Source organism: Mastomys coucha, unplaced genomic scaffold (assembly GCF_008632895.1).
Source record: "Mastomys coucha isolate ucsf_1 unplaced genomic scaffold, UCSF_Mcou_1 pScaffold9, whole genome shotgun sequence".
Classification (NCBI taxonomy): domain Eukaryota; kingdom Metazoa; phylum Chordata; class Mammalia; order Rodentia; family Muridae; genus Mastomys; species Mastomys coucha.
This window is the reverse complement of record NW_022196915.1, coordinates 38,276,358-38,285,961: the sequence shown is the minus strand read 5'-3', so window position 1 is coordinate 38,285,961 and position 9,604 is coordinate 38,276,358. Positions and strand designations below refer to the sequence as shown.

General features: G+C 41.3%; 1 protein-coding gene across 1 annotated transcript; it reads left to right on the top strand.

The window, feature by feature from the left end:
- Positions 1-7,404: 7,404 nt before the first annotated feature.
- Positions 7,405-8,057, top strand: LOC116084688 (ribonuclease 2B-like). Its single transcript, XM_031361799.1, has one exon. The coding sequence runs from the start codon at positions 7,405-7,407 to the stop codon at positions 7,879-7,881; it is 477 nt and encodes a 158-aa protein (XP_031217659.1). The 3' UTR covers positions 7,882-8,057.
- Positions 8,058-9,604: the final 1,547 nt, after the last annotated feature.

Sequence of the window (9,604 nt, the reverse complement as noted above, 5' to 3'; positions counted from 1 at the left end):
AAAAAAAAAAAAAAGAAAAAAGAAAGAAAAATAAATAAATATGGAATAACCCAAATTCCCATCCTTCTTTTCAGTTGGTTTACCTTGCTTTGTTTCAGCTGGACAATGTTGCAAAGCAAGCTCAGCAGGCACTCTGCTCCTCCAGGAAACTGCAGGTACAGTAAGGAGGAAGACTTCCACCTAGGTCAGAAGACTTCACCCTATGTGGCTTAGGTCAGCCTTAGACCAACTGTGGTAAACAATTAAGGTATATTTAGCCAGCTCAGGGCTGGGGGAAGGGCGCAGTTCCCCTTTTATCTTTTTTTTTTTTTTTTTTTTTTTTTTTTTTTTTTTTAATGAGCTGGACAGGGGCACAAGATTTACTTGTTTTCCATGATCCCATCCAGGGACTAGAGTGGTTAGGCAACCTTGTATGTCTTATATCCAGATCTATATTGCTTCTTTTTACCTGTCTTGGAGAATGAGCATAGCATTTTGGTGTTTGTCTGGAGGACAAAACACAGCTTTTTGGTACTTGTCTCTGTATTAGGTTGATATGAGCTCAAGAGCCTGTCTTTCACCAGCGGCCTTCAAAGTCAGACTCCCATTCAGCCAAAGTCACGAAGGACATATGAATATGCATTCAAAGCATTTCTTCATAGAGATGAATAACTGCCATGGTGAATAACTGAGCTTGCTAAATGTGTCATGTGTGAAGGCAACCAGTCTGCTTCAGATACAAAGTCCAGAAGTTAAAGGCAACAATATTAAAGTTGTCCCTCGGAATGTCCCAGGTATTCAATTCAGCTGCTAATTGGCAAAGATCAAACACAAGGTCTGGCCTCCATGTGTATTGGGGTGGCTTGAGAATTGATAGAAAGCACTTGCTGTCCAGTAGGACTGGAAACTACACTCCAAGTTAACTCAGTAGGCTGATAGGGATTTGAGTCATCTTCATCATTGGTATGATATAATGATTAGAAGGCTCAGGCAATAATCCACTTTCTTTTTTTGAAATATATACCCTGAACCTCGCATTAAATGTCTAACCAGGATCATGCCATATACCGGTATGTGGATCCTTCCATTTCACCTAGGCATAAGTATGCCTAGTTGTAGGGTGTCATAGACACTCTGCAGAGAGTGTCTTGGCATCCAAATTTTAAAATTTTAAAATAAAAAGCATGATTTAACTAATGTGTATGCATATATAACTTCCCCTTTTTGTTTTTTTATGAAGATATTATTTTAAAGTTCCACAATACCTCGTCCTTGAAAATTATAAAGAATCCCAGAATATGGTTAATATTAAATTGTATATAAAACATCTCAAGTACTTGACTGTAATAGCCAGTTCCATTGTATGTTCTAATACGATTTGGAGTACCAAGCATAGAAAAATAATGTAGGCAATAATTAATTACATTTTTAGATGCTTCTCCTGTTAAAGCAGTTGCAACTAGAAAGCCTGAAAAGGTATCAATAGCCACATAGGTATATTTTAATTTTCTAAAATCAGAAATATAAGTACCATCCATTTGCAATAATTGGTCAGGTATAAGTCCTCAAGGAATAATACCATTATGTGGTACAGGTAGAATTTGAGGACACTGCCAGCCAGTGGTGGCACATGGATTTAATCCCAGCACTTGGGAGGCAGAGGCAGGTTGATTTCTGAGTTTGAGGCTAGCCTGGTCTACAGAGTGAGTTCCAGGATAGCCAGGGCTACACAGAGAAATCCTGTCTAGGGGAAAAACAAAAACAAAAAAACAAAACAAAACAAACAAAAAAAAGAATTTGAGGACACTGAGAACAAGTCTTTATAATGTGACTTGCACATTCTCTAGAAGTACCAAATTATGGTCTCAAGCCATTACTATTTTGATGATGTAATTGTAATATGGCCAGTTGTTCCTGTGTAAGGCCTATAATCTGCCTGGTATACAAATCTGCTGTGGCATTGCCCTAAGGGATCGTGTCCAGGCAATCCATTATGAGCTCCTAAATGTCCAAAGGCAGTCTTTTAAAGGAACAGTACTTTCTCTTGACTGGAGTTGTATTTGCATAAATAATTGTAAAATTTGAGAATTAGAAGTATCTACAAAAGGAACAATTTCAAGCAATTGTAAACCATGAGCTATACATTGACTATCAGTATACAAACTAAAAGCATGATTTTTCAAAAATTTAAAAACATGCTCCAGCCTGTAATTCAACTATTTGTGCTAAAGTAGAGGGAAACTCAAAGAGAATAAACATATGATACAATTACATATGTTTCTTTCCCATAGATGAGCTGTTTATATATACAGTAGATGCATTCTTTATGGGATGAATGCATAAGTTTACAGGAAATACAAAATATTCGTAGAAACTAATTGTAACAACTTGTCTTTGGATAATGATTATCAATTTTGCCTGAAAAGTTTCCCATGCAATAGGCCAAATATTAATATTCTGCAATTACCAATTTAATTGTTATTTGAAAAAAGAGACGAATGTTTCATTAGGTTCTTAAGACATCCTTTCCAAAATACATTCAAGATTCTATCCTACAACTCTTTATCAACAGCAACAGCTTCATAATAGGGTGTTACAGCTCCACTTGGAGATGAAGAAAGATAAGCCTACATTAATGCTGCCTTTTGCCAAAGGACTGCTGTGGACACATGAGTAGCAATATCACCAACATCCAGCAATTGATATAATGTCTATATAACTCATCTGTTGTTGGCTAATGCTTCCTCTACTTTCTGCAAAGCTATTTGTCCCTCACCAGTTAATTTGCATCCCCTTTGAGAACATCAACCAGAGGCTGAAGTCCTCCTGTGGTGAGCTTAAGGTGAGGCCTTAAGCCAATTAACATCTCCTAGAATCTTTTGAAAATAATTTAAAGTAAGTAAACTATCTTTTCTCATTTGAATTTTCTGTGCCATAATTTTTCCAGGATATAACTGAGACCTCAAATACTGAAAAAAGATATTGTCTTTGAATTTTTCTGGAGCAACAGCTACTCCAAAATTTTAAAGCCCATTGTATAGGAGCAAAGCCTTGTACTAAAACTCCTTCAGAGGTGTCAGTTAGAAGTACCTTTAGAGACCTGTTTTCCTGGGTTAGTTCATGCCATGTGTTATTTTTTGAAATGACTGCAACCCTGAGTTACCAGTTTTAACTTTCTTGTTTCCAATGTTATAATTGTTTTTAATACCCAATAAGTTATAAGCCAATATTCTATAACCAAGACATGCAGAACATATTTATACCTTCAAAACCAGTCAGAAACAAAAATGAAGTGGCTACACACATCTTATATATTTAGACCAAACGAAACTTTTACTTTTTCTTGCTATAATTTCAAGAGAAAAAGCACCTTCTAAACCAAATAAATGCAATTGCAGAGCTTTTTCTAGTAGAAACAACTATCAGCTTACTTGCCCTAGAAGTTGAGAAGCTGCTGGCCCCATTCAAAGCAGGTTTTCCCCAGCTGTGCTTGACTCCTAGCTAAGGGTGCAGGGAAACTTCTCAGTTTCTGCTGTGCAAACTGAGACTGCTTTCTAAATCAAGGGATGGATAGCCAGCAGACAAAGTTTTAACCATTTTTTGTTTTCAACGTGAAACATAGAACAACAATCATTCAAACAACGAAACAAAAAGAGACACAAACTGACACATGGACAGATTGGTGCACCAAGGACAGACAATACACGGAGAGGGAAGAGAACTTGATGATACCAGAACTAAGGATATCTCCAGTAAGAGCCAGAGAGGAAGCAGGACCGTCTTTGATTTCCTCCTGTTGCCCCGACCTGCAGGAGTTAATGGGTTCTGGAGAAGAGAGAACTGCAACGACAAATTTGGGAACAGGAGACTGGAAGGAAGGAGACAAGGCATAAAAAATTTTCTGATCAAGTCTCAATTTACTCTAGGGAAAGGCACTATTTAAATCTCCAGATCACAAAGGTATTTGCCCAGGTACACGGGCCAAACCTGCATTATTGTTTGGTTTTACATCAGCATAAATGGAATATTCACATCGTAAAATGTCCAGAAAGGAGTGTCCTCATTGTGAAAAGTCCTCATTGTGAGAGGAATGTTCTCATTGTAAGGTGTCTGGAAAGTCTCCTATCATAAAATGTCCCGAGTCAACTGCAGGGACGGAAGCAAGATAGTGGAAGAGACAAAAGAGTGTTAGTTTATAGATGATGGCCCAGAAACAAGATGGAGACTGAGATGCCAGGGGCTTTTGGGCCCCAACATCCTGTCCCTAGGAGAGCTCTGAAATCCATTTTCCTTCTCTTTTGCTAATGCATCCTCGACAGGGAACAACTGCTTTTCTGAAACCTATTTTCTGTCTCTTTTTTCTTCCTATCATGTCATTTGTATATTTACCATTCCTACTTCTGGGAACCATGCACAACATAAATCTAATTGAGCTAAGAATTTTTCTAACATCCCTTTTTTTGTTTATTTGTTTTTAATTTTATTTTTTCTCTTTTTATACCCTGCTCCTCTTGCCTGATGTAGCTCTTGGCTGCAGACAATTGCCTATACAGAATTTTCTGTCCCAATGAGCCTTCAACTCCTAGGTAAGATTAACGTTGGGTTTACACTGTCCCAGCCTAGCCTGTATCGATTTTTGCATCCACAACAACCTTCAAGAGAAGAAATTTATGGCTAGAGCTAACATTAATGCTGTGTGGTGCTTACCAACGTGCAGTATAGCGTAACTTCTTCCGTTTTCTGGAGATCTACCAAGACAGCTTTCCTCAGTTGATCCTCCCCAGGCTCCTTGTTCAGTTCCCACATTCAGGTGCCACCTGTAGCTGTCCAGCAGCCAAGGTGAACTGGGTACCTGAAAGAGAGGCTAGGAATGAAAAAGAACAGGGGGGCAAGAGAAGAATGAAGTCAAGCCAAAGGTTTCTGATCAAGGCTCAAAGTTTAATTTTCAGCTCTGTGTTTAAATAGGGAAAAACCCAAAGACCCATCCTTTGTTTCAGCTGGCTTTCGTTGTTTTGTTTCCGCTGGAGAATGTTGCAAAGCAAGCTAAGCAGGCAGTCTACTCCTGCAGGAAACTGCAGGTGCAGCAAGGCCGAAGATTTCCACCTAGTCGACCCTAGGTGGGGTAGGTCAGCTATAGACAGACTGTCGCAAACAATTAAGGTCTGTTTAGCCTGCTCAAGGCTCGGGGACGGGCACATACTACCAGTTCTTCTGCTGGTGGCATGGCCCACTTGCCCTATACTGTGCAGCCCATCACAGACACAACAAACCCAGCACCCTGTCTGTTTGGGAGGTCTCTCTGCAGTTCTTATATAACTGAAGAAACCTGATTAAAAGTTTCAAGATATGCTTTTGTTCAATAGCCTTCCAAAGAGATATATAGAAGGTCCCATAACATAAAGGAGAAGATCTTTGGGACCCTGTACCAAATATACTTTGAGGTTTGATAAATAAATCAGAGTTAAACTAACTTGCATCATGCTACAAATCAGCTTTCCAATTCTTTTTTTAATTTTATTTTATTTATTATTATAATTAAGTACACTGTAGTTGTCTTCAGACACACCAGAAGAGGGTGTCAGATCTCATTATGGGTGGTTGTGAGCCACCATGTGGTTACTGGGATTTGAACTCAGGACCTTTGAAAGAGCAGTCAGTGCTCTTACCTGCTGAGCCATCTCTCCAGTCTCCAAAAGTTCTTAGATTTTTTTTCTTTCTTTTTCTTTTTGGTTTTTTCGAGACAAGGTTTCTCTGTGTAGGCCTGGCTGTCCTGGTGCTGACTCTGTAGACCAGGCTGGCCTCGAATTCAGAAATCTGCCTGCCTCTGCCTCCCAAGTGTTGGGATTAAAGGTGTGCGCCACCACCGCCCGGCTCCAATTCTTGATAAATACCTGAGACAAATAAATAGTTCAAAAGAAACAAAGATTCATTTGATTCTGGTGTCAAAGATATCATACGGTCAGATGACTTTCTTGCTTGGGAGTCTGTGGTGGAGAAAAGTCCATGATGAAGCGTGTGCTTAAAGCAAAGCTACTCAAGGTCATGACAGAAGGAAGGAGGACAGGAAAGGGCACCAAGTCCCAAAACATCCTTCAAGGGCACGTCCTCAGCATCCTAGCTTCTTCCTGCTGAGTCTCACTTCCTGAAGCTGAGCATGCACTCACAGCAGCACAGCTGCTTACAACCTGGATCATGAGCAGGGTGTTAAAGTTGAAGTCTGGGACCATAGATCTTTGAGCCTGAGGAAGAAGGACAGAAAAATTTGAATCCAATCTGGATTTCTAAGAAAGTTCAAAACAAAGGCCAGTCTACATAGTGACACCCTGTCTCAACACTTCTTAGCACCCCCAAAAGATCAGTCTCTAAAAAATGAGTTATTGTGACAATTTTATAAGCACTGTGCACTGTCATTTCTGTAGACAGCCTGAGCACTTGGCAGAGCTCTGTCAAATACTACGCTGACCCCGAGGATCTGTCAGTCAGTAGGTCAAGAGTAGTCATTGCAAGAGGATCCAGTGTTGAAGAATTCCAAGTATTGGACACAACCTCTCACCAATGGAATCTGTACAAAAAGACACCTATCAATTGGGGCAGCAAAATACTGTGGTTTATAGGTCAAGTGACAAAGTATTTCTTGAGACAGTAACTTACCAAAGTCATCAAGTTTGGATAAAAATCTTAAGTACTTACTGTTAGGATATGACTCTGGCTGTACTTCACAATACAAGTGTGAGCAGGTCTGGAGATGTGGGTCCTCTGAAAGAGCACCAAGTGTTCTTAATCACCGAGCCATCTCTGCACACCCCAACATCATATAATTTTAAATATGCAAGACAGAAATGTAAATATCTCTTATGATTCTGGCTTTCCAAGGCATTTTTTCTAAGTGTGTAGCCAGGCTAATAGAAAACTTGGTCTGCCCATTACTGAGCACAGTCACTAAGTCTGCAGACAACTGACAGGCAATACAGAGATTTCTATGTAGAGTTCAGGTTCAGACTTCAAGCTGCCCTGCACAAGAGGACATGGAATTTAATTCCTTACAATGGAGTCGAAGGCACCATGGCATGGCCAAGCGAAAAACCAGATGACTGGTTGCACAGTAGGCAATGTACCAATCTGTGGGTTTGATATGTTGAAGACTCTGAGCCAACAGCTCCACCCACAGAGCATGTTGTATATATATGGGCCTAAGTGGAGCTCACTCTTTATCCCTGATTTCCAGGACAACCAGCACTCAGTTCCACAGGAGCCACAGCACAGACTAGGTAAGTCTAGGACTGGGACTGGGGTGGGGGCAGTGATGGGGCAGTGTCCAGAAGAGGCACTGGGGACCCACAGTGACAGCAGAGGGCCTTCAAGAAGAGAGAGGGAAAACTGAGGTAGGGTGGGAGTAGCCACTTCTCTTCTCTTCTCACAGGAACCATGGGTCTGAAGCTGCTTGAGTTCCAACTTTGTCTCCTGCTGTTGCTGGGACTTGTCCTAGTGCTTGTCTCAAGCAAGGAACCAACCCCTTCCCAGAAGTTTGAGATCCGGCATATCTATAAGAGCAACTATCCCCGATGTGACGATGCAATGCGGATAGTCAACAAGTATAACACACATAAGAATACCTGTAGGAGAATAAATACCTTTCTTCATACAACTTTTGCTGATGTTGTCCATGTGTGTGGCAATCCAAGTACCACCTGCAACGATGGGATACGTACAAATTGTCATAATAGTTCATCTCGGGTATCTATAACTGTCTGTGAACTCAAACCTTCAGCAAGCAGTTATACCGAATGCAGATACAAAATGACTGAATCAGTGAAGTACTACACAGTTGCCTGTGTCAGGAGAACTCCACAGGACAGCCCCATCTATCCAGTGGTTCCAGTTCACTTGGATAGGACATTTTAACTCCAGTACCAGCACTTTGTACCTTCACTCATCTGCTACTGTCAAGATCATAGCAGTGAAGAACCAATTCTTCTCTGGGCTGCATATCAGCACCTGTCCTCATGAACCCTGTCCCTGACTCCCTTTAACTTAGCTGAACAGATCTTTTCCAATCAATAAACACCTTTGCATACTCATCTAGATCTCTGGTATCTCTGTGTCTGACAGGGGTAGGGAGAGAGGAAGGCAAGAGACACACACTCAGAGAAGTGTGTGTGTGTGTGTGTGTGTGTGGAGAGAGAGAGAGAGAGAGAGAGAGAGAGAGAGAGAGAGAGAGAGAGAGAGAGAGAGAGAGAGAGAGAGAGAGAGAGAGAGAGAGAGAGAGAAACAGGGCCTCATACCAAAATGAGGCATCTACCCAGTCCCTGGAAACAAATCTGAGATTGGCAACTTCCCAGAAAGTTCCTACAGGACATCTTCCCTGAAGTTTCTCTATGGGAAAGAAGTGGCTGGGAGGAGACCAGGGAATCAGGATCTCTCAGTGAGGCTATCCCTTTCCCTCTCTGTGCAGAGCTGTCCTCAGAGGTCAATTGTGAGATCATTCCATACAAACCAGGAAGGACAGATTGGAAGATAGGGGAACTGGAATCCACCCATAAAAGAGATGAATAATGAGAGGTCTTGCCCTGACTCCTGAGGACAGAACTGTAGTCAGGAATCAGTTTCAGATGGGAAGGTGCCATCCCTTTAAGGACATGGGTGAGCCCGGCATCACCTGATGTGGCAATGAGGCTTCATGTAGTGTCACATGCAGAATGGAGAGGAGTAGTGACATCCACAGGTCCGTATCTCTGTCTTTCAGTATGGATCTTCAGCTTCCATTTTGTTGTTCCTTTCTGGGCTCCCAGGTGCAAGACTTGGCCTCTCCTTCCCACTGGGCAGTGGTGGTCCTTCTTGCTCTCAGTGGACCACAGTCAGGGCTTCAGGGAAGCTATTCCTCTGGAGCAGCAAATGGATATTTGTGGAATCTTTGCTTCTGGGTTGGTATGGAATCTTTCTGAGTCTGTCATGGTCTTGGTGGGGACAGAATGACAGGGTTCTTACCTGTCAGATAGTAGATTGTGGAGAAACTGCCATACAGGACAGGGCCAGTAGATGTGGACTGCTATGGCATAACCCTTGTTTATATAGTAATGTACATATTCTCATGCTCCTTTGAGTTATGTTCTCCTGTTAACCTTCATGACTCCATAAGGATCTGAGATAGCATGAGTCCGGGGAGCATAGGTGTGGTTAATGTCTTAGCAAAATAGTACAGGTTGGGACATTTAGGACAGACTTTTAGGCTGCGGTAAATATAATTCTAAAAAAATAAGTTTGAAAATGTATAATTTCTCAGCTATGTGAAAATTAAGAATGCAATAAGAATTATATGAGGGGCTTCATGAATGTGAAGGAACAAAGGAACACTGTAAACCAGCTTGTCAGAAAGATGCAAAGGCAGGCACATTCCTCAGTTCAAGGTCAGCCTGGGACACAGGAAGTCTGGGCATAGCTGTAGTAGAAGTGATAATTTTAGGACTAGAAATTTCAGGTCCCACCCAACTAGTTTACCATCTCTGCTTGAGAGAGGCAGGCAGATCTCTGAGTTTTTTTGCAATGTTAAAAGAAAATATGTTCTTGCTGTTTCCTAAGAATTAAGGGCCTGGGGTCACAGGATGCTGACTCATAGTATAATCAAAAA